Consider the following 26,127-nt stretch of genomic DNA (forward strand, 5'->3'; position numbering starts at 1 on the left):
TTCAAATGATTTTCATGTCAATCTGTCTTTTCATTTTTATTAGGGGGTTGAATAAAATTCTGACTCAACTAGTCAAATTGAACAAACTGACAATGAATTGGGTTGAATTTTCAGACACCATTTCAGAGCAAGCACAAGGCTGCTATCAAATCTTGTTTTGTAAAAAATGATGTCCAAAATGACTTTTAAGTTCTTCAGCATGTTTCCTTATTTTAAAAATAGCCTGCAGTTCTCTCTTTCCTAAATATGCTTGTTAAAAGTCAGCAATGTGCATGAAGTTTGAGCCTGAAGCTCGTTACTAGAATAAAAGTGACAGTGATCTGGTGTGACTCACTTGTTTTTCATTCTTCCCTGTGACAAACCACTCAGTCTCTGCTTGTTGCCTTCCTTTGCCAGTCAAGATGTTTGCAGTTTTATGCAGGCTTATTACTCATTATGGGTAATCTTAGACAAACTCTGGAATTTGACTGTGAGATGTTTTGTGACAAAGCTTTTGCATGTTACACAGCTTTGAATATAATAAATTCAATTATGTAACTGCAGACTGAAAGACTTAACAATTATATATTAGAAACAAACTCTAGGGTCCAGAAAACATATTTATAAGCAGAATAGCTCTTGATATGAAATGCAAATTTTAGGATATCAGATTTTTAATAGTAATTAATTTCCATACAAGGATTGTAACTTTGTGCATCAACATCTGTGATTGGTATTGGTACACTCAATAACTCATCCTTGTTAGATTCATGGCATTACAAGGCTTATAGTTGGATATACATAAACCGGCTCCAATATAGAAAGCTGTTTACATTACAAGAGTTCAGAACAAATTTATAATTGCCATTAAATTCAGGCACTGTATTACTTATCCATGCTTTTGTGACCCAGAAACTTGACTCTTCTAATATTCTCCTTCCCAACCTCCAACATTCTATCCATTAAGCTCATCGAAAATGTTATGGCTGATATCATATGAAGTCCTGATCACTCACTATCCCACTGCTTGCTGATTGATCTTAATCTGCTCATGTGTAAATTTTAAAATCCTATTTCCATTATTTCACGGCTTCAGCCCTCCATATCTCTATAAATTCCCCAGCAAGACCACTAAGCTCCTCTAATTCTAGACCATGCTACAATCCAAATTTTGCTTGTTCCTTATTTTTGAGCATACCTTCAGTGGCTTAAGCTATAGTGTTCCCTCTCTGAAACTAGTACCTCACTACATTCTTCTCTTCTACCTTAACACCTATATCATTGGCAAATATTTGATTACCTGTCCTGATATCTATTTATGACAATGTCAAATTATGTCTAATAACACTTACATGTACTGCATTCAAAAGTTATTATTTCATTAAAAGGTATTTTGCAAATTAACTTGCTATTGCTGTCCAACAAAATAGTTTCCTCTGTATTTTGCTGAAAAACCATTATTTCAACAAAGGAAAACTACTCCAATTCTCAACTTTCCTTAATATCCTGACAACAGCATTTTTTTTATGGACAAAAGCATATTTAGCATTTTGATAGTAAGTGGGCAAACATAACCTTTGAGGCTTTGTTTAACTGCGTACTTAGATGCAATGATAAAAACATTTATTGTCAGAAACTTGACACCGGAGGAGTCTCGTGGGTGGAATTTATCCTTATGCATGATGGAGGAAGGAAACATTTCAATTGCAAATTGAGCATTCTTTAGAATCTCAAAAAGTTCAATTTTAATTAAAAATTGCAATAATACTGATGCATTACTGTTCTGTAAATGCAACAGTTAGTTCAAATAGGTTAATAAGCCATATAGTTCATTGTTATCCATAGCGCTGAATTTTCCTAGCCTCAAATGCTATGAACAATGATGTGTCAGTTGGAAAAATATGGCAAGATTAGAAAGGTGAGAATTAAAAAGTTGAGAAAAAGTAATCTGATTCTGCAAACAAGTTTCGAACAAGGTGTGAATCTCATTAGTAAGCAATGGGCATGTTTTACATTTCATTAGTACTTAATACCACCTCATTTAAATGTATTTTCCTATACTCCCATGCACCAGAGTGATACTAGTCAGTAATAATTCCCAAAATGAAAGTAAGACAATGTTCCTGACAACTGCAGCTTGTCACTTGCTACCTTTGGGCCACTATCTTGGATAATACTCCCCAAAACTTCCATTGGCAGCAGTCACCTGCGCAAACCCACCCATAGAAGCTGGCATTGGACATGCACCAACCTCACTATATCATCATGACCCATGTCCAACCCACTTACAGTGCATTTCTCCACTTCAGTGCTGCCCTTTGGAATGCACAGCACTTTCCATTCAAAGCTGAAAATGTGTTGCTGGAAAAGCGCAGCAGGCCAGGCAGCATCCAGGGAACAGGAGAATCAACGTTTCGGGCATAAGCCCTTCTTCAGGAACTTTCCATTCAAACACTGCTGCCAGGACACTTTGTGCACAGGGACAGGTTCCCAACTCTTGGTTGGCAAAAATTGGGGACCTCCATGTTTGGAGAATGCTGTTCAAATGTTGTGTGTGACTGCTGCTGAATGATCCCATTACAGAAGAGCTGCTTTGTTTCTGATACTGCCCACATAGGCAGAGAAGCTGTGGGCTGTCCCTATTTCTGTTGCAAAAATGGATGCAGAACAGGTGACTCAAAGTCTAGGACTGACATCAAAGTTCACCTGATGTGGAGCTGAGTACTAGTTTGGAGTTTGTGGCTAAAGGTAGCTTCATGATACAGCAAAAATGCAGGAAAGCCACAGTTGCTTATCTGCCATGGAATGCTGTGCAGAATGAGAGAGCGGCAGCAGCATATAGTCAGAACTGGAGATTAGAACGTCATATTGTGTTGTCCAGTGTATTAGCCTTGGCCACTGAGGCCCACATCTGACTTCTTCGCCGTCACATCCGTGGCTTCGGTAATGTACCATCCAGATAGCAGTTGTCACTTGAATCGGAATCTCTTTTGGGTAATCCAAGATGGAGGATGGGAAACATTTCTGGCTGTAACAGCTGCTCCTTTTTTTGAGGTATTTTAGGTGTTGGAGGTGATTTCTACGAATTCCAGGAGCAGCAATTACTGTTTTATTTGCTGTTGCATTGTTTTGAAGCTTTCGGAAAAAAAAGTCAAAACAACAGCAGTTTTAAAAGGGAGAAGAACAGACAAAGGAAGTACATGGTGAGGTCAGTGCAGGAGAGAGAGTGAAAGAAACTGACACAACAGTGTACCTGCATAGTTACTGCCTTTTCTGTTTGAATTCATGTATCGCTGGACATCAGAGACCGTTTGGGAAAATTAACAAACAGTGAAATTCACAACTAATCTTGGAGGAACTGTTTGGGCGAAGTTCACAGCACAGAAGCAGATAAGTGAATTGTTGAAGTGTGGCCTACAGAAAGTCTGCAGTAGTGAGTAGAGTGGGTTCTTTCTTGATTGTATGTTTTTTGAGATTTGTCTCTTGATTAAATTTAAAATATAAAATATAACAAATTTAAAATATATATTAATTTAACCTGGGACAGTGTTTTGTAGAGGAATAGGACGATGTTATTTTCTGGGTCTGTAGATTGTGAAGGAGCAAAAAATGGCCTTTAGTGGAGTGATATGCGCTTATTGTCAGATGTGGGAGTTTAAAGAGAGTTTAAGGGTTACTGCAGATTATATCTGCAATAAATGCTGTTGGTTGCGAATCCTATCAGATCGAATGGATCAGTTGGAGAGACAGTTAGAGGAAATGAGGAATTTGCAACAGCAACAGTATGTAATGGATGGCAGTTTTAGGAAGGGGGTTAAGTCTCAGATACAGTCACATAGATGGGTTAACTCCAGGAAAGGTAAGATAGGTAGGCAGCTAGTACAGGAGTCTTCTGTGGCTATCCCCATTTTGCTGTTTTGGAAAATGCAGGCGGTGATCGCTTCACAGGGGAACGTAGCACAAACAGCCAAGGGATATGCAGGACTGGCAGCTTAATGTTACAGGATACAAATGCTACAGGAAGGATAGAAAGGGAGGCAAAAGAGGAGGGAGAGTGGTGTTTTTGATAAGGGATAGCATTACAGCTGTACTAAGGGAGAATATTCATGGAAATACATCTAGGGAAGTTATTTGGGTGGAATTGACAAATAAGAAAAGGGATGATCACCTTACTGGGATTGTATTTTAGATCCCCTAATAGTCAGAGGAAAATTGAGAAACAAACTTGTAAGGAGATCTCAGCTATCTGTAAGAATAGTAGGGTGGTTCTGATTGGGGATTTTAAGTTTCCAAACAGAGACTGGGACTATCATAGCGTTAAGGGTTTAGATGGAGAGGAATTTGTTAAGTGTGTGCAAGAACATTTTGTGATTCAATGTGTGCATATACCTACGAGAGAAAGTACAAAACTTGACCTACTCTTGGGAAATAAGGCAGGGCAGGTGACTGAGGTGTCGGTGGGGAGCACTTTGGGGCCAGCAACCATAATTCTATTAGATTTAAAATAGTGATGGAAAAGGATAGACTAGATCTAAAAGCTGACGTTCTAAATTGGAGAAAGGCCAATTTTGATGGTATCAGGCAAGAACGTTCAAAAGCTGATTGGGGGCAAATGTTCACAGGTAAAGGGACGGCTGGAAAATGGCAAGACTTCAGAAATTATATAACGAGAATCCAGAGAACATACATTCCTGTTAGGGTGAAAGGGAAGGCTGGTAAGTATAGTGAATGCTGGATGACGAAAGAAATTGAGGGTTTGGTTAAGAAAAAGGAAGCATATGTCAGGTATAAACAGGATAGATCGAGTGAATCCTTAGAAGAGTATAAAGGAAGTAGGAGTATCCTTAAGAGGGAAATCAGGAGGGCAAAAAGGGGACATGAGATAGCTTTGGCAAATAGAGTTAAGGAGAAACCAGAGGGTTTTTACAAATAGATTAAGGACAAAAGGGTAACTAGGGAGAGAATAGGGCCACTCAAAGGTCAGCAAGGCAGCCTTTGTGTGGAGCAGCAGAAAATGGGGGAGATACTAAATGAGTATTTTGCATCAGTAATTGCTGTGGAAAAGGAAATGGAAGATATAGAATGTAGGGAAATAGAAGGTGACATCTTGCAAAATGTCCATATTACAGAGGAGGAAGTACTGGATGTCTTGATACACATAAAGATGGATAAATGCCCAAGGCCTGATCAGGTGTACCCTAGAACTCTGTGGGAAGCTAGAGAAGTGATTGCTGGGCCTCTTGCTGAGATATTTGTAACAGCGATAGTCACAGGTAAGATGCCGGAAGACTGGAGGTTAGCTAACGTGGTGCCACTCTTTAAGAAGGATGGTAAGGACAAGCCAGGGTAGACCTGTAAGCCTAATGTTATTGGTGGGCAATTTGTTGGAGGAAGTCCCAAGGGACAGGATGTACATGTATTTGCAAAGGCAAGGACTGATTAGGGATAGTCAACATGGCTTTGTGCATGGGAAATCATGTCTCACACACTTGATTGAGCTTTTTGAAGAAGTAACAAAGAGGATTGATGAGGACAGAGTGGTAGATATGATCAATATGAACTTCAGTAAGGCATTCGACAAGGTTCACATGGAAGACTGGTTAGCAAGGTTAGATCTCACGGAATATAGGGAGAACTATTGAGTATAGATTCAAGGAGTTGGGAGATCATGTTGCAGCTGTACAGGACATTGGTTAGGCCACTGTTGGAATATTGCATGCAATTGTGGTCTCCTTCCTATCGGAAAGATGTTGTGAAACTTGAAAGGGTTCAGAAAAGATTTACAAGGATGTTGCCAGGGTTGGGGGATTTGAGCTACAGGGAGAGGCTGAACAGGTTGGGGCTGTTTTCCCTGGAGCGCCGGAGGCTGAGGGGTGACCTTATAGAGGTTTATAAAATTATGAGGGGCATGGATAGGGTAAATAGGCAAAGTCTTTTCTCTGGGATGAGGGAGTCCAGAACTAGAGGGCATAGGTTTAGGGTGTGAGGGGAAAGATATAAAAGAGACCTAAGGGGCAACATTTTCACACAGAGGGTGGTGCGTCTATGGAATGACTTGCCAGAGGAAGTGGTGGAGGCTGGTATAATTGCAACAGTTAAAAGGCATTTGGATGTGTATATGAATAGGAAGGGTTTGGAGGGATACAGGCCAGGTGCTGACAGGTGGGACAAGATTGAGTTGGGATAACTGGTCGTCATTGACGGGTTGGTCCAAAGGGTCTGTTTCCATGCTGTACATCTCTATGACTCTATGACTCTGCTTCAGATTTCTGGAAGGTGTGCTGAGACTATGAGATGAATGATGGAGATCCATGAGAGCTACAGAATTGTGCCGAGTGAGAACATTGGGGCATTTCCTAGATGGAACAGCACCTTCAGCATCATACAGCACAGAAGCATCATCCAAATCAATGTGAGCAGGATATCCTTTGTGAACTTTGTTGGACTCTAACGTGGTGTTGTGAGACTTTTTAGTTTTGTCCACACAGTCCAACACTGGCACCTCCACATCTTTGTGAACCTTGTTCAATAAAACAGAGCTGCACAAAGTCATCTTTCACTGACTGCAAATAATTTGATGCTGCTGGGCTGGTATCCTCTTATAATCATAACTGTAAGTGCAGCTTAAAGCTAATTTCTTTCTGGATGTAGGTTTGCTCGCTGAGCTGAAAAATGTGGTGCTGGAAAAACACAGCAGGCCAGGCAGCATCCGAGGAGCAGGAGAATCGACGTTTCGGACATAAGCCCTTCTTCAGGACTCCTGAAGAAGGGCTCATGCCCGAAACATCGATTCTCCTGTTCCTCGGATGCTGCCTGGCCTGCTGTGTTTTTCCAGCATCACATTTTTCAACTCTGGTCTCCAGCATCTGCAGTCCTCACTTTCTCCTTGCTCGCTGAGCTGGAAGGTTCATTTTCAGATGTTTCATCACCATACTAGGTAACATCTTCAGCAAGCCACAGAATGAAGCCACTTCTATGGATTACCCAAATGCACAAATCAGGAGCCCCCCTCAGACCCATAGTCTCACTAACTGGAACACCAACTTACAGAATGGCCAAGGAGCTACACTAAAGACTAAAACACTTAGTAGAAGACACATTCCACTCCATTCACTCCACCCAAGAATTCCTAAAGACCACTAAAGGCACCAAGATAGACGAGAAACATCTGAAAATTAACCTGGCAGCTCAGCAAGCAAACCTACATTCAGAACATCAACCTGAGCTACAAATCTTCTCAAAACTTGCTAATTTCTTTCCATGTGGTTCATACTGTTTAATAGAAGTTAAGGTTAAAAATAAATGGAAGCCTTCACAACATCCGATGTTCCCTCATTGAGTCCTGACAAAGTTATTTGTAATTGTGGGAGCTATGGAAAGGACAGCTATCATTTAAAGATCATTAGAATATCTTGAGGTGCTATGGCTGGCTAATTTCTCTACCATGATTCTTGTAGCTGCATCTAAAATGCCATTGGCTCACACAGCTGATAATAAAAATTAAACAACACTTAAAAGGCATCTAGATAGCAGTATGAATGGGAAGGGTTTAAAGGGATATTGACCAAATGCTGGCAAATTGGACTAGGCCAGATTGGGATGTCTGGTCAGCACAGACGAGTTGGACCAAAGGGTCTGTTTCTGTGCTTTAGGATTCTATGCCTTTACACTCAGTTCTGATATAATGTGATTGTTCCGTTCTCATGCGATCTCGCGTTATAAGAAAATCATGCAATCGCCATTTAAACTAATGGGGCCAGAATTGCATTATAGCCAAAGCAGGTAAGGAAAATTTGTGTTCTACAAATAACAGTCTAAATTCTTCACTTGTGTTAAAGCCAATACGTGTTGAATAAACACGGGTTATAGCAGTTATATTATTTATGGTATTATACAAATAGTATTATATATAGCGGGTTATAGTATTTACAAATATGAAAATGTATTTACGATAAATATCATTCATGCCACCCATGTGACCCCATAGGTCTTCTTCCTTTCACTTCCCTACGTTTAGATACAGGCCTGATGTCTGAAGCTATGGTGAAGCAATGACCACTTCTTCCACAGTAACCCAAATCTTTGAATGCACTATTGTCTCTATTCCTTGTATATTGAGATTTCCCCCTCTTCACAATTATTGTCCCCTCTTTATCCCAACATGCTGCCTCCAATCCCCACAATTGACTTCCCCAACTTTTATTGAGTTGCTTTGTCAGTTACCTCTGACTGAAGGTTGCCTCCCTTAGTTGACTGAGGATTCCTGCTGTTAGACTTTCAGACATGGCTGAAGTACATGCAGTGTGTTTGCCCTGTAAGCTGTGGGAACACACTGCGTGTGCGACACTGACATTGACATGTTGACATTAACGCAGTGCTGTATACAGCACCAGGTCTATCCCCTTGACTGATCACTGCTTATAACAGTGACAAGCTGCCTGGCTGTGTGTCTGCACTGAATTGCAAGGCAAGGCAGAAAAACCATCAGCCTTAAAGCTCAGAATGTGAAAAAAAACAAGCAAAGCAGTAATGCTGTGAGAATCTAAACAGATGCAAAGAGAATGAGTGCTAAGATAGCAAGCAAGGAACCTTGAGGTGTTCCCTGGGAGAATTCATGAGATGGGTCAAGAGCGTGGTGCTGGAAAAGCACAGCAGGTCAGGCAGCATCTGAGGAGCAGAAGAATCAACATTTTGGTCAAAAGCCCTTCATCAGAAATGAGGCCGTGAGCCATGGGTGAGGTAAATGGGAGGGGCTTAGGGCTGGGGGGGAAGGTAGCTGAGAGTGTGGTAGGTGGATGGAGGGTGAAGGTGATAGGTCTGAAAGGAGGATGGAACGGATAGGTGGGAAGGAAGATGGACAGGTAGGACAGGTCATGAGGGCGGTGCTGAGTTGGAAGGTTGGAACTGGGATAAGGTGGGGGGGGGGGGGGGGAGGAGGAGAAATGAGAAAACTGGTGAAATCCACATTTAATGCCATGGGGTTGGAGGGTCCCAAAGCAGAAGATGAGGCGTTCTTCCTCCAGGCGTCAGGTGGTAAGGGAGTGGCAATGGAGGACGCCCAGGACCTCTATCCTTGGCAGAGTGGGAGGGGGAGTTGAAGTGTTTGGCCACCAGCCGATGGGGTTGGTTGCTGAAGGTGTCCTGGAGATGTTCCCTGAAGCGGTCTGCAAGTATGTATCCTGTCTCCCCAATGTAGGGGAGACCGCATTGGGAGCAACAGATGCAGTAAATGACATGATGGATGTGGAAGGCCTTCTTTGGGGCCTTGATTGGAGGTGAGGGGAGAGGTGAGGTGTGGCCGCAAGCTTTGCAATTCCTGTGGTGGCAGGGGAAGGTGCCGGGAGGGGAGGGTGGGTTGGTTGGGGGGTGGAGGGGGGGGGGTGGATCTGACAAGGGAGTCGCAGAGGGAATGGTCTTTATAGAAAGTGGTAGGGGTGTGGAGGAAACTGTATCTCTGATGGTGGGATCTGTTTGTAGTTGGCGGAAATGGCGGAGGATAATTCAGTGTATATGGAGGCTGGTGGGGTGGAAGGTGAGGTCCAGGGGTGTTCTGCCCTTGTTGTGGTTTTTCTCAATTGAGTTGCTATTGTTCACATCGTTGGGGAGTTTGGAAGCATAATATCTATATTATAATATTACAACCAAAATAAATTGATTGGATTGGACAAAATTAAGTCTTGGCATCAAAGTTCGAAGTGTTTCTTGGTGAATAAAGAAGTTTCACTCACTGACATCATTTTCATGAGTGTTGATGTTACATTCACATATATAAAGTATAAAATTGAAACTTTGCCACCAATAAAATGTAAAACCTTACTGGTCAATTATTTCACTAAAAGGGTGCCTTTAAAATTGAAACAGAAAAAAAGGTGTGTTTCTGCTTCCTCATTCAGCCTATGTCAGAAGAGCTTTCCACCAGCTTAAAAATTCAATGGCTGAACATTACTGCCACCTACAGTCTTCTCAGCATCATTGGCAGTTGACAATATATTTCCGAATACAATAGGCTAGCTACGGAGTCTACCATTCCAGCTGTCCCATGATTATGCGATTGTGGAGAATGAACAATTATTTGAAGGATCATTTTCTTTTTCCCAACTTCAAGTCAGGTCACCATTGAGGTAGCATGAGGGTAAGTAAGATAAGTGATTCAAAATATGATGAAGTACATGTATGGTGGGATTATTCCTTTAAAAAACTGAAAATAATGCTTTGTTTTCAGTTATGGGAAGACATTTATGATTGTATAATTATTACCTAAAACATTAGGATTATATAAAAAATAATATTAATGGCAATTTCAGATGTTTTCTCCTCTTGAAATTGTTGCTGTGAACATTTATGGCTTTCTGTTTTCTTATCTTTTTCAGAATCTTAGTACGGTTCGTAACATAGAAAACACACAGCACCTGTTTAGGTAAGAATCTATTGAGTTAAAATACAAAGTGAATTAATGTAGGAACAAACTATCCCCAGAACACTAGGTGATGCTCTAGCACTGTTGTTGCATCAAGATAATGTAACATCTCATGCTTTGTGAAGGAAATAAAGCAGCTATGATAGAGAGGCTGATGCACTCCAGCTATCCTGGTTGGATTGTGATCTGTCAGTCAGCCTCTTATCCCCAACCCTAATCATTTGTCCAAAGGGTTGAATGCCGAGGTTGTTGGTGGCTGCTTGTACTAGATCTGGCGGCTGAGCAAAAATCAGTATGAATCTCACCCGGGGGACTATGAGGATGCCCTGCCTAAGTGTGTCAATGCAATAGTCATATGGATGTGAATAACAGCAAGCTCTGATCATGAGAGGAGGAAACCTTCAAGCAACTAAAGTGCTTTTTTTACCTGCAGTCTCCTTGACTCTTATTTAACTGTTAATTTAGGATTATCTTCGGCATCTTGTATTCATCACTTCTTCCTGAAAAAGTCACCATCAAGCAGCATCACTTCAGCTTGAACAAGGACTCACTCTGGAGATGGGAAGCCTGGCAGATTTGTTTTAAATCAGCAAATCAAAAGTTGTGAATGGATTTTATTTGCTCTGACCTGAAAAATCACCTGATAAGTACAAATTCTGTTCTATGGACAATGTTAAATATTGAATAATTAAATATCTTCAAATTGAACAAGTTTATGTTAGATAATATTTATGATTCGCAGAGAGGAAGATGTTTTTGCTTTCAAAGAATTCTGCAAATTCAGATGGTAAAATAATGGTGAGAAGGTTTCTTGTAACCTTAAGGCCTTTCAGGTAAGTTTATCATGAAGTTTATTTTCAATTACATCTATGAAATAATTTAGCAGTGACTATGATTAATATGATTCATGTGGAGCACTTGCATTCAATGTTTGTGTCAAGCAAAACTTGCACTTTAATTTCACTGTAACTGCTGCTGGTCTAGATTGCATGGTTACGAATCTCAGTTAATGTTCTTTATTTTATAATAAAGACAGGTTTCCATGCTAGCAACACCTACAGTGTTTATGTTAGTAAAGCTCTGGGATCACTCTGACTCAAATGGTGTTTCCTATTCAAGACAACAATTGAGCTTGAGCTGAATCCAAGAGAGGCTCTCAATACCATATTCTCTGTTTTTCATTCATAGAAAGTTACATTTAAAACATAGAGGGTAAGGTGTGGAGTTATGGCTGAAGGGTGGGGGCAGCAGGAGCTAGCTAGTCACATTGAAATCACTCACCTTCCCACTATGAGATGCTACTTTGCTTTGGAATCTATTCTGGATTGATTGATCTTGTTTCTGTATGCTATTTCTATAGTATTAAATACATGACCAAGGATGTGGCTGGGGTGGGATTTAGGGGGGTTTGTGGGTGCAATGGGCTGGAGCTTGCTGCTTACTCAATAACAATTAAAAATACAAATCTATAAAATATCAGTGTATGAAATGCAATGTAAATATGTGAACTGATAGTCTTGCAAAATCATTAAAATTGAATTTCAAAAATGGGACATTTTAAAATATTGGTCATAATTACATTGATATTGATTACAGTAATTTGTATGGCAAAACTAGAATGTTTTCTTAAATTGGTGAACTTCATGAAGCGATTGATTATTTCTGTATTGCAAATTCACTGCATACAGCTTGGGAACATATTTAAAAAGGATGCTCTAGAATGTTATTTTTAATGTTTAACAGACCTTTCACTTTCCGTGTGCTGATCTGAAATCTAAGGTGACCTGTTTAACAATATCTAAACGGTAGATAAAAAGGCATATATTTCATGTTGAGAAAAATGCAGAAGTAAAGCTGATTATTAATGCTAGAAACTTAAAGTTGTACTGTCAGGAATTCATGGTTTTTAGGAAAAGTATTTCTAAGAAGAAAAATATACCAATAAGAGAATGTTACTATACCTTTCCATGACACTCAGCTTCAGGTACTTAATACCTACATATTCTTTAGGAGCTGGACTTGATCTAATTTCATTGTCAACATGTAGTACTGTGACAAAAGTAATAGGATCACTATTATACTAGAGTCATTGTAGGGTAGGCATAGAAACAGATGTATGTCAGAATAAATAATTTGTCAATGCACTTCTACACAATCCCGCTCAAGTTTTAAATTATTCACCTACTCCATCTCCTGCCCAAAAACCAACAATGAAATGAAGGGCTAGTCTAGAATGAAACTAAGCCCAAGTATTGATTAAACAAATAATACCGTTCTTTTTATGCTTTGTATCAAACATAAAATAAGTGTTTTCTTAAAATACATTAAAAATAAGTTTGCATCTCAGATACATTTTTAATATTTAGTATAAGTGCATAGACAGCAAAAGTATATGTCTGTTGTTCTTAGTACAATATACTGCTCAGCATGTCATACAGTACATCTATGCTATTGCATCCAATTACTTATTACTAAGTTAAATGAAGTATGTTGTGCATTTAAGAGCATATTCAAAGTGTACAAATGAAAAAAGCAAAACTGTAAATTGACAACTGTATACATGCAACCAATTATACAACTCAGAACTCAGTATATTTCTAGTATTCATATGTACTGGATAACCATAAGGCCTAAACTTGTCTGATATATGCTTTCTGCTTGGTTCTAGGTTATTTGTGGCTGGGATTGGATTCTTCACCCTATGTTTTATAATGACCTCCTTTGGCGGACAGTTTTCAGGCAAGAGAGTGGGAGACTCGCCTTTTGGCATTAGACAATTAGGTATCAAATCTGAAGGTAAATGCAAATTTATGCTTAGTGCCATTACATTAAGCTGTTCACTGCCATCCATTTCTGATAAAGTTAAAGGATTCTGGGCATATACACTAACAAATTTGTCAAACATGATTTCCCTGTAACAAAACTTTGTTGCACCTGTTTTATTGCATGAAATTTTCCTCAATGTCTTGCCATTTCTTCTTTAATAACAGACTCTAACATTTTCCCAATAACAAACATTAGGCGAACTTGAATGTAGTTTGCTATCTTTTTTCCAGGATTTGGGGGACAAATTCCAGCTTAGAGTCACTGATACTTTTGCCATTGATGATAGATATGAACAACTTAAACCTCTTCCCAGCAAAACAGCATTGTTTCCCCTTTGTAAAGGATGATTACTTGCGTATCGAGCAAACAATGCTTTAAGAGTCAGGCATCTTGATCAAAATGAACAATTTTTATTCAAATACAAGGATGCAAGAAGAAGTCCAATTTTCCCAAATGATCATTGGGGTTCTATGGCACTGAGAAAATAGGAGCAGGAATAGGCCATTTTACTCTGAGCCAGCTGCACCATTCATTATGATCATGGCTGATCACCAATCAATTATCTATTCCACTTTTCCTGTATCCTTTGATTCTTTTAAGTCCAAGTGCTATATCCAACTCCCTCTTGAAATCATACAACATTTTGGCCTTGACTGCTTTCTGTAGTACAAATTCTACAGGCTCATCACTCTGGGTGTAGAAATTGGTCCTCATCCCAGTCCTAAATAATTTACCTTGTAAGTCTGCTCCATTATTCAATATGATTCATGGTTGATCATCGAGCTCAATGTCCCAGTCCTACTCTCTCCCTGTGCAATTTGATCCCTTTATCCACAAGAGCTATATCAGCCTCCTTCTTGAAAATATGTAACATTTTGGCCTTATAGTGAATTCCACAGGCTCACTAACCTCTGAGTTGAAATATTTTCTCCCACAGTCCTAAAAGGTTTATCCCTTAACCTTAAACTGTGACCATTATTTCTGGACTCCCCCACCATCAAGAGCATCTTTTCTACATTAAACGTCTAAGAGGACTAGACTAGGTCAAAGGTTTATAGGAGATCCCCTCCTCATTTTTCTGAACACCAATGAATATAATCCCAACCAATTCAACCGCTCCTCAAAAGCCAGTCCTGCTATCCCAGGAATCAGTCTGGTAAAACTTTGCTGCACTCTCTCCAAAGTAAGAACATCCTTCCTCAGATAAGGAAATGGAAACCAAAACCATTCAGCATGTGGCCTCATCAACACCTTGTGTAATTGCAGCAAGATATTCCTGTTCTTGTACAATGTTTGAGCAGTCAATTTATACAATTCTAGAGGTTTATTTGTCAAGCTGGTTATTTAATTACATCATCTCCCCAATTTACTCTCTCCCCTGATCTGCTACTTCTTAATTAGATTGTTCATGTGATTCTTTGTGTCTAACAGGCAAGCTGTCAGCTGCTCTAAGTTTTGTACTAGGTGTCACATGTTTCTCATATATCAGCATCCCTTTCACTCTTTAACCTTTAAAAAACAACCACCCAGGATAGTTGGAGGGTAGAATTCAGAAGAGTTGTTTCTTCATTCCTTGATTTTACCAGAAATTAAAGTCCCAAAACTTATAATTTTTGCATTTGAAACATGATACTTGCCTCATATTGGAAAATATTTTTAAATTTTTTTGACAATGGTGACATTGGTCAGAATATAATAGCCAGCAAGTTCAATGATAGAAATTACAAACCTAGCTTAAAATAAACTAAAATTTTTGCAAGGTATGTAGCTAAGGTTGACATTTAGTGTGTAGGTTTGGTATCCAGACATTTCATTACCTGGCTAGGTAACATCATCAGTGGCAACCTCCAAGTGAAGCAAAGCTGTTGTCTCCTGCTTTATATTTATATCTTTCTCCTGGATGGGGTTCCTGGGTTTGTGGTGATGTCATTTCCTGTTTGTTTTCTGAGGGGTTGATAGATGGTATCTAGATCTATGTGTTTGTTTATGGGGTTGTGGTTGGAGTGCCAGGCCTCTAGGAATTCTCTGGCATGTCTTTGCTTAGCCTGTCCCAGGATAGATGTATTGTCCCAGTCGAAATGGTGGTTTTTTTCCTCCGTATGTAGGGCTACGAGGGAGAGAGGTTCATGTCTTTTTGTGGCTAGCTGATGTTCGTGTATCCTGGTGGCTAACTTTCTTCCTGTTTGTCCTACGTAGTGTTTGTGGCAGTCCTTGCATGGAATTTTGTAGCCGACGTTGGTTTTGTCCATGGCTTGTACTGGGTCTTTTAAGTTTGTTAGTTTTTGTTTGAGAGTGTTGGTGGGTTTGTGTGCTACTAGGATTCCGAGGGGTCTTAGTAGTCTGGCTGTTATTTCTGAAACTTCTTTGATGTATGGTAAGGTGGTTAGGGTTTCTGTCTGTGTTTGGTCTGCTTGTCATGGTTTGTTCCTGAGGAATCTGCGGACTGTATTTTTTGAATATCTGTCCTTCTTGAATACGTTGTATAGGTGGTTCTCCTCTGTTTTCCGAAGTTCGTCTGTGCTCACCACACACTGTAGCACAGACGAACTTCGGAAAACAGAGGAGAACCACCTATACAACGTATTCAAGAAGGACAGATATTCAAAAAATACAGTCTGCAGATTCCTCAGGAACAAACCATGACAAGCAGACCAAACACAGACAGAAACCCTAACCACCTTACCATACATCAAAGAAGTTTCAGAAATAACAGCCAGACTACTAAGACCCCTCGGAATCCTAGTAGCACACAAATCCACCAACACTCTCAAACAGAAACAAACAAACTTAAAAGACCCAGTACAAGCCATGGACAAAACCAACGTCGGCTACAAAATTCCATGCAAGGACTGCCACAAACACTACGTAGGACAAACAGGAAGAAAGTTAGCCACCAGGATACACGAACACCAGCTAGCCACAAAAAGACACGACCCTCTCTCCCTCGTAGCCCTACCACATGGAGGAAAAAAACCCACCATTTCGACTGAGACAACATATCTATCCTGGAACAAGCTAAGCAAAGACATGCCAGAGAATTCCTAGAGGCCTGGCACTCCAACCACAACGCCACAAACAAACACATAGATCTAGATACCATCTATCAACCCCTCAGAAAACAAACAGGAAATGACATCCCCACAAACCCCAGGAACCCCATCCAGGAGAAAGATATAAATAGAAAGCAGGAGACAACAGCTTTGCTTCACTTGGAGGTTGCCACTGATGATGTTACCTAGCCAGGTATTGAAATGTCTGGACATCAAATCTACAGCTAAGCGAGCAAACCTGCACCCTAAAACACTAAAATATTGCTCGTGCAGGAAACGGAAGTAGTATATTGTACATTACAAAATTTGGACAACTAATTGCATGAAGGAATTGAAATTGTTAAGAGTAGAACATTTAATGTGTACAGTTTTCATATTGCCTGCTGAAAATAAAAACAATAATGTTGGCATAAAAAAAAGCAAGCAAATTATGCAAAATAAATATAGCGCCCACTTGGTCCCTGCAACATCATTTTAAGATTGAGGCAAAGATTTTCTGTTACATTTAGTGTGAAAGTATTATCCACTCATTGTTATATTGCTTACAATTTGATTGGAAAAAACCATGCAGACGTGGAAGAATGACAAAGTAAATAGCACATCCTGGTTTTCTGCATGTTCTGCAGTATGCAAGTGCCCTGGGATAAATGCCTGTGCACTGCTTTAGTTTCATCAGTACTGCATGTCAAATTACCAAGGTGTGTGGTAATTTGAATAATTGGTGTTGGTGACCTGGGTATGGAAAACTGCAACAAGCTCAGCTCATCCTACTCTATCAAAAGTCATATGACACCACATTATAGTCCAACAGGTTATTTGAAATCATGAGATTTTGGAGCACTGCCTGTTCATCGCCTGATGAAGGGGCAGTACTATGAAAGCTTGTGATTTCAAATAAACCTGTTGGATTATAACTTGGTCTGACTTCTGACCTTGTCCATCCCAGTCCAATACCGCCACCTCCACAGCATCCTACTCTCTGTCTGGAAGCTTGGAGCTCTCTGATGCATTGAACACAAGACTTTAATGTGGTCAAAGTTTTACATTAACACATTTATAAAATGTACCTTTCCTTTTATTTCAAAGCACAAAGTTGATGAATGCATTCAAAAACATCTGAATAAATACGCTTGGTTTTGCGCTGTGGTTCGATATCAATGCCAATTCTTAAGAGGTAATTCAGGCTGTTCCCATAGGTTAGTGTACACTCCCTGTACTTCAAAGAATACTTTTGCTTTCCCAAACATCTGGGAAAAATAGTAGTATGGCCAATAATTGTTTTAACTTTATTGTTAGGCAGCTATATTTAGACATGTGATTAATCACAATAAAATTAAACATAATTTTCCTTGTCTTGGGAATTTTGCAAAAGTCTTAAGTGTTTTAGTTGTTTTACTTAAATTTCTGAAATCATTAACAAAAAGTAGTTACATTTCTTTAAATTTCCCCAGCAGTTCAACAAATCTGCTTACCAAATCTTACAGTATTATTTTCTGCCAGCTTTTGCATCTTTCGTAAATTCTCAGAAATAGGTGTAAGCTGGACTGGAGAGCACATGGTAATGCACCAAAGCAGAGTATAAATAGACTTAATCTCTCACAGTGGTATGTACACGGTGAATCAGGCCTATTGATTTTTACACCAATTCCAGAAAATCAGCCTGATCACTGAACTTGGAAAAAAATGATATTAATGTTTGGGAGATTTTGAAAATCTGTTTGATTTGTCCGTGGCTGATCCCTTCTCGAAACAAAATCAGTGTGTTTTCAAGTATGTACAAGTACCCGTTTCTCTCCGCATTGTTTTACTTAGCATTTACAATGATAAACCAGGCCATAAACTGAGTTACTTATCTTAATTATGCTTTAAACTGTAATATAATGCAGTTAGGGGAGAAAGTGAGGACTGCAGATGCTGGAGATCAGAGCTGAAAATGTGTTGCTGGAAAAGCGCAGTAGATCAAGCAGCATCCAAGGAGCAGGAGAATCGACGTTTTGGGCATAAGCCCTTCTTCAGGAATCTCAACACTCTCAAATGGGCTCATGCCTGAAACGTCGAATCTCCTGCTCCTTGGATGCTGCCTGACCTGCTGCGCTTTTCCAGAAACACATTTTCAGCCCGATATAATGCAGTTACCAAAAGCTCCTGCAGTTTATTTAGTTTTAAATTTTAAAATCTATTATCTATTGACGCAGTCTTTTCAATAACTTTTAAATAGTCCTTTAGGATGTGACTTGTCATTCTTTGCATCAGAATCCTTCTTTGTTTCCTCTAATTCATGCAAACGCTTGTAGCTGAATCATTCTTGGCACTTTGTCTTTTAGTCTGTGTTGTATATTGCATTGAGAAAAACTCATTGGGTAGAATTTTCCCCTCCCTGGCATGGCGAGATCATTAGCAAGACAGGTGGAAAAATACAGAGAAAAGGAAAATATCAGAATCTCTAATATTGAAAAGATTTTTCTTGATTTTCCCATCAAATCTTAATTGGTGACTTTAGAATCTCACTGTTACATGGTATCTACCTTACTTGCATGCAATTAGGAGCAAATTACTACAGATGCCGGAATCCGTAGTGAAAACAAAAAAATGTTGGAGATCACAGCAGGTCAGCCAGCATCAATGGAGAGAGAGCAAACTACTGTTTCAAGTCTAAATGACACTTCTTCAAAGCATACTTAAGTTTATTTAAAGTCCCAACTTGCCTTGTTCACATTTTCACCTTTCATGAGGAATCAAACAATGTAAATTTCTACATGTGTAGCAGACTGGGTATCTGGCAGCTGCAGTTCACTGAATTCCTGTCTTGGCCATCCTGCAAATAATTCCTCACAGCAACACCCTCCATGCAGCCATCCTTTTCGACCCATCATCAATGGAAGTCACCATTGGCAAACCACCATCAGCCTCACCATATCATCCTGCCCACTCCAAACTAACTCTCACACCACTTCAGTACGTTATTCTGAAACTCAGGGACACTTATGACTTTCGTGATCCTGTTGGGTCACTGTGGGAAGAGATACCCATGCTTTTCACACCTGCACAAGATGCGTCGTATGGCTCTGAACTTGCTTTGGTCTGACTAACTCATTTAGCATTTTCAGGGAGGCTGCCAGCTTCTGTCTTAGTCACATAGCTTTCTTAGCTCACTGGGTCTTCAGTGCCCAGTTAGAGGCTGCTGTCCTTTGTGGCTTACATTTCTTGTCAGTGCAGAGGGAGAAGCAGGCAGTTTGTTATGATGGAGAGCATAATGGTAAATAGGGTGGACATGTCACTGTGCAGCATCCTGCTAGGTCACATATCTGCGGTATGTGCTAGCAATTTACATGGAAAACACATTACATGTGTTTCAAACAAATGGCTATGTATAAATGTCAAAGCACAGCAGCAGTATTGGGTGAAGGGGGATTACAGTCATTCAGAGGTTAATGCCGTAGTTAGTCAATCGACTTGTCCTATTCCAATGCAGATGGCTGACCATGGTCAATTAGGCACTTGGTTTGACTAGAAGATACCAGGGATCCATGTCCTTGCAGTCGAGAGGTTAGGCCGTGGTCAGTCCTACAAGACAAGTGCAACCAGTCTCAGAATCACAGTTAGGTCAGTTGGGGTTATGTGGAGACATCAGTCTGGGGCACCTGCTAGTTTTTCCAGCAATGAGGCAAAAGAAGGTATTGAGTATAATGGAAGTGTTTGCAAGAACAGTTAATGACTAAGCATGAACAAGGGAGGTAATGAGGTACCCCAGGTGAATGAGTAGGAAGCACAGAGGGCAGGGCCAGTGTCCATTTTGGGAGGTTGAGGTGACTAAGTTCACCGAGTAGACATGATGCATGCATTAGTGAGAATGTCCATGAGCCTTTATGAGAGGCATGTGCAGTGGCAGAGTTGGAGTGAGTGGCGTCCCTGTGAATGTGATATAGCAGAGAGAAGGTAGTGGCTTTACAGAATGGAGAAGATCATTGACCGTCTTTCTGCATGCATAGTATCCTACTTCATTGGGATACAGCAACGACCTGAGATGCAATTTGGGACCTACATTTGTGCCAAAAACTCGAAAGGAATTACTAGAGAAATTTACATGCAAATGCTAAAGTTATTTTCCTTCACAGCAGTATATGTGATCACAAAATGTCATCATTTGACGAGGAATAATTAAACGAACAGCATATTTCTCTTCCTCCCTGGTGGTGATATGTTCCAGTTAATCCAGGGAGTCTGAGTTTCTGTGCAAGCCTGCATATTGTAACATAGAGCCCTAGACAGGGACAGTAGAAATTTCAAAGTTTGTTCCATTGTGAGGCTGAGAAGGAAAGAACCTTTTCTACTCTCACTACCTGCTATTTTCACGTATTGGATTGAATTGCAGACAGATACTCAAATCTGTTTGGCCACATTATATGTTCCTTTTTCATCAAGTTCTGGGATGGGAATTGAACCCAGAGCTACAAACTCAGAGGCAGGGATGTTACCACTGCACTACCAGGCCTTAATTCTTCCATTGTATACATGTTTAATTAACCTATCTGACCTCTTTCTCTTTCCGTCTGCAGAGCTATTTCTATTTCTATCAGCTTGACTTTGCTCTTAAAATCCCTAAATGTGTCAAGTCTGAACTTTGACTTTGACCTTCAACTCCACTTAATAGTTACGACTGTGACATTGACTTTTTTAAATCAAAGACCCCAGATTCTGCAATACCAGTAAACTTTCAGTACAGGTAGTTCTTCTATAATGCAATGGTTCCGTTTTTGTGCAATTCTGTATTATAGGAAAATCATACTTTAGAAACAGTGCTTAAAGTGTTGGTGATGCAATTGCGTTAAAGCCAACAAACGTTTTAAAGGTTCATACTTTAGAAACAATGTCCACAATTTGTCAATCGTGTTACAGCGAATTCATATTAACAAAATGCATGTTACAGCGGAACAACCTATATCTTTCTTACTTTCACTTTCTTTCTCTCTTTCACTGTGTGTTGGAGGAGGGATTTAGATTTGCCAGATGTCCTCTTTCAAGCAAATGACCAAAACATCCTGATGGAGTTTCTCTCCAATCTTCACTGGATATGTGGATGCACCAGATCTCTTTACAACTCCAAACTCACACACATCCTCATGACCACAGTACTTTTACCAGGATTTCAGACTAGCACTGAATTCAGGATCACAGAACTATCAAGGTGCAGAAGGAAGGTATTCAGCCTATCTTATCTGCACTAACTCTATCAATGTAGTCTGGTGCTATTATCTCGTCCAATCTCACCAATTTCAGAAATACATATCATACTGGGATCTCGTGGACAACACTGAGTTGTCATGACCTCAAAGCAGCTGACCTAATCAAGCTGAGGAAAACATTCATCTTATCCTCATCTCCTACTTTATTTTCTTTCAGCCCAACATGCAACCTTTTACTTACACCAGTTCTCTTAGGATTTAGTTCCCTTTATTCACCCAAATACATCTTCCATGCTAGTTTCTTCAATAGTCGACTATGCTGACTCACTATGTACTTGATTATGACATGTATATATCAAGACATCTTTCAAATTGTTCAACTATCCAATTTTAGGAGTTCCAGAAATGTGTTATAGTCCTTAATTTCTTAAATGCAACACAAAAAGTATTGTTCATCCCTGCTATTGTGTAATGCAATAAGAAAAACTCACAACTTTAGACCAACCTAATTTATACTACCCTGTCATGGACCAGACCAAACCACCTCAAAATAAGATAGCATTGACCCTAATGTTTCCTTATTTTAAAGGCAAGTGCCAGGCATTGCATTCCAGATGCAATTTGATTGGTCAAGCTACCAGTTTTGAAGCAAAACACATTTTATTCATACACCACAGTTAAAATATAACAAAAGAAAGAATTGGAATAACTTAACTCTGTTGGAAAACTCAACAGAACAATGGATTATTTAACTACTAAACAGTAACTGTTCCAATATAGTAACTTTCCATAACACACCCTTGGCAAAGGCAAATACAGTAAAACAGCTTGTCTCATGTGCAATTCTAGCAGTAGGAAGAGAACCCCCAACTTTTAGCTGAAGCAGAAAGAGGAAAAGCAGCTTCCACATCCAGCTTTAAGACCTCAACAGTTACTGCTTTTGAAAAACCAGAACTAAAATTCCTGGTTCTGTAGGAGCTTGATCCAACCCATTCAGGCTGCTTCTGTTGTTCCAACTTTAAAAAAAAAATCACTGAGGCCTCATAAGCTGTTTACTTTATTAGCTTTGGAGCAGACCACTCAACACTTCTGTTTCAAACTTTCTTCATTAAAAGAAAAGGTCAAAATACACCTTTTAAAGCCATAGCATCGTCAAAACCCGAACAGAATAGAAAAGGGGCTGGGGAGAGAGCAGTCGAACAAAGTGTTCATCTCTTGCAATATAGTTAGAGCAGAATCTTTTTTTCCCTATAATTAACCTAGATTCCAATATTGTTTGAAAACAAAAAAAAGGAAAACACAATGGTCAGGCAGTATCCATGGAGAAAGAGCAAGTTAACCCTTCGAGTCAAGATGACTCTTCATCAGAGATGGTGTGAAGTGTGGAGGGGTCAGCATTTTTGCAATAGGTGGAGGGGGAGAGAAAGTGTGCTGATAGAGCAGGTTAAGTGATCAGAATGTGAGAATAGCAGAACAATGGTGTGTCTGACTACCAAACTGGAGTGGGGGCAGTGAAGACAGGACATGGTAACTAAAGCTAAAAGAAAGGGAAGAAATGGGAGACAGTTCACAATGTGAAGATGTTTAACTCAAAATTAAGTCCAGAAGATTGTAAAGTACAGAGTCTGAAGAGAAGATGTTGTTCCTCCAGTTTGTGCTGTGATTCGCTGGAGCATTGCAGCATGCCGATGACAGACAAGTGGGCATGTGAGCAGGGAAGATCAGGCTCATGCTTGCACATGGACTGGAGGTGTTCTGCAAAGTGGTCACCCAGTCTGTGGTTGGTTTCTCCAAAGTAGAGTAGGCCACATTGGGTCTAGAGAATGCAGTAGACCAGATTGGGGAAGGTATAGGTGAAATGCTGCTTCACCTGGAAAGACTGTTTAGGCCCTTGGATGGTGAGCAGGGAGGAGGTGAAGGAGCAGGCATTGCACTTTCTGCGGTTACATAGGAAAGTACCTGGGGGGTTGGTGGGGGGGGAGTTGCTGGTCATGGTGGCCATTGAGGAATGGACCGGGATGTCCTGGAGGGAATGGTCCCTGTGAAATGCAGACAGGGGATTGAGTGGAAGATGGTGGTGTCGCTCTGCTGGAATTGTCTGAAATGGCAGAGGATGATCCCTCAAATGCAGAGGCTGGTGGGAAGCTGATCACACTGTTGTGAGTGATGGGAAGGAGCAAGGGCAGAAGCACGGGTGTGGTCAGATGCAGTTGAGAGTCCTGTCAACTACAGTGGGTGTGAAACCATGGTTATGGCCTACTGTAGTTGACAGGGCTCTTAACTGCATCCAAATGTTAGCTTGCTCACTCTCCATGGATGCTGGCTGACCTGCTGTGATTTCCAGAATTTTTTTGTTTTTAGTACAGATTCCAGCATCTTCAGTAATTTGCTCTTCCAACATTGTTTGATCTTTCTGTCTCTTCTTGCTTACCTGCAACTGAATCATTCCTGACATTTTGTCTTAGTTTCCTGGAAACAATTTTTTCCGAATTCTGTATTTGATCCCCTTGGCACTGTGGCCACACCCCTGTCCCCACATCCTCGAAACGTCGATTCTCCTGTTCCTTGGATGCTGCCTGACCTGCTGCATTTTTCCAGCAACACATTTCAGCTCTGATCTCCAGCATCTGCAGTCCTCACTTTCTCCCCACATCAAACCCTTTGACTCCTCTCACCTACATTCTTTCTTGAAGGATTGCTGTTCATATCCAACTGCTTTAACTTGACTGGAAATGCAAATGCCAAGGGAAGTTGATGAGCTTCTGATTATGCATGTCATTTACAATTTATCAGGGCAGCACACAAAACCTCAGAGACTCTTCCTTATCAATGCCTGTAGCTAAATTTTCTGCTTTGTTTTTTTCTTCCTATCGCATCAGCCAAACGTTTTACCTTTTCTTTGTCAGCTTGCTGTTGTATTCCTTCCCTACCTTGCGTTCCTATTCAGACCTGCAAAACAATAATACAGCAACACTAAAGAAACATAAGGAGTACAGAGAAGCTGACAGACCATCTTCTGAGCTAATTATCTACACAAAAGCAGGCCTCGTTCTAGCATTCACCTTCGTATTGCTGGAATCAGTTGGATTCTGTCCTTTGATCTCCCAGCTCCAGATGTCTTGCACTGATAGGTAGTGAGAGCAAGGGAAGCCATCTATCTGCTATGCTCTTAGAATTAGATAGAAAATGGTTGTAATAGAGTGAAAAGCAATGGTGGTATAATTTATGTTTACTGTTTAATGATAATCTAAATTAAATCTGCATTGGGAAAATCTACATTAATAATGGTAAACCTTTTCATAATCATTAAAAGCTGATTCCATGATATCGAACTGATGGAGTTGCTCCTTGCTCTTTTGTGTGTACTGCATGAAATCGAGCAAGTCGGCACAGGCCTCATTAAAGCTGTTAAATGTGTGTAAATATATTTAGATATGTACCACCTTCAATTCCCTTTCCCATAGGCATACGCTTAGGGTGCAGATTACCTTTTTAAAACAAACAATGTGTGGTTTCTGTTGTTTAATAATAGCATATATCCATTCTTAAAGCTTGGGCTGACTGGGTTTGGGAAAATGATTTTCACTGCTGCTTCTGCATTGTTGCTTCTATAATTATTATGGTCTCTATGGTTTGCTGCTGATTTGAAATCCAGGATTCATTCTGCACAGATTTACAGCCAAAACATTAATGCTGCTAACCACTAACTTTCCCCTCAGCTGCTAACTACACTGCTCAGAGTGGGCATAATATTGGACCTTGCCAACATTTGTCATTGATCTAAGTATTAGAGTTTAGCTGGATGTAATAGTGATAGATACACTCAAGTGTCCGGCACCCATTCAAGTTCAGCCTTGAAGTTACATTTATTGATCCAGGTTAGTCATGGTGTTCATGAACTGTTTGATCATCATGTAAGAAGAACAGCAAGGCTACATGCCAATATCTTAGCAGCACCATATTGATCACTTCTCCTTCTTGAGAGAGCTTGTGTTGTGCCTCTGTTGGAACTTGTCCTGTTGACATAATCTTGCACAGCAACAGTGATACTTGGCATTCTTAGTTGCCAATGTTGTAGACAAATGCCTCAATTTGTCACCAAACACAGTCTTGTTGTCTGTAGCAACGACAGGGAACCAGTAACATACGGTTCATAGCATATACCAATAAACAGGTAACATCACTACTCTAACAATTGTTTAGATCAGGGCTTATTTGTGGAAGGTAATGGCAACAGTATTTAACATACAGAAATGCCCTATGGTTCTTCACAGTGAAAAATGACTTGTGCATGGATCAATATGCTTTTTCTAGAATAACAAAATGTATATTCCCAATATTACCATAATGATGCAGACCCTAAGGTTTTGGGGCATGAACAGCTGCTGAAGTCCAACCTGAAAAGTGTGAGTGTGGAAATATGGACAATTATTTGAAGTGTGATGTCAGAATATGAAAAAAGAATTACAGGCAGCCAGTCTTAATATATAAATAAAATAAATGTTGATTTTTAATAAAAAGTTTTAAAGATCTGATTGAAACTTGAAGTTCGCATTTAAGGTGTCACAGAGACCTGGGCTGAGACAGGTGGGGCTAAACGCATTATTGATAATTTAAAAAAATATTATGTGGAACTGACTGCTCCAGCTTCTGCTAGGACTACAGTTGTCAA

General features: G+C 40.0%; 1 protein-coding gene across 3 annotated transcripts in view; it reads left to right on the top strand.

Annotated features, from left to right (window-relative positions):
* The first annotated feature begins 10,016 nt into the window (after nt 1-10,016).
* The window catches only part of mgat5b (alpha-1,6-mannosylglycoprotein 6-beta-N-acetylglucosaminyltransferase B), an 876,343-nt gene continuing 860,232 nt past the window's right edge, over nt 10,017-26,127 (top strand). The window contains exons 1-3 of one of the 3 annotated variants that reach the window (XM_088000554.1): nt 10,017-10,111; nt 10,350-10,396; nt 13,065-13,192. In XM_088000554.1, the coding sequence (XP_087856680.1) occupies nt 10,106-10,111; nt 10,350-10,396; nt 13,065-13,192 (181 nt within the window). In that variant the 5' untranslated portion in view covers nt 10,017-10,105. Of the gene's footprint in view, nt 10,112-10,349; nt 10,397-10,570; nt 11,230-13,064; nt 13,193-26,127 lie in introns of those variants that run through there. The other 2 variants (XM_043714644.2, XM_043714643.2) reach the window with 2 other exon arrangements.

The sequence above is a fragment of the Chiloscyllium plagiosum genome, unplaced genomic scaffold, assembly GCF_037043375.1.
Source record: "Chiloscyllium plagiosum isolate Xiang-an unplaced genomic scaffold, Cpla_swu_hap1 HiC_scaffold_25, whole genome shotgun sequence".
NCBI lineage: Eukaryota > Metazoa > Chordata > Chondrichthyes > Orectolobiformes > Hemiscylliidae > Chiloscyllium > Chiloscyllium plagiosum.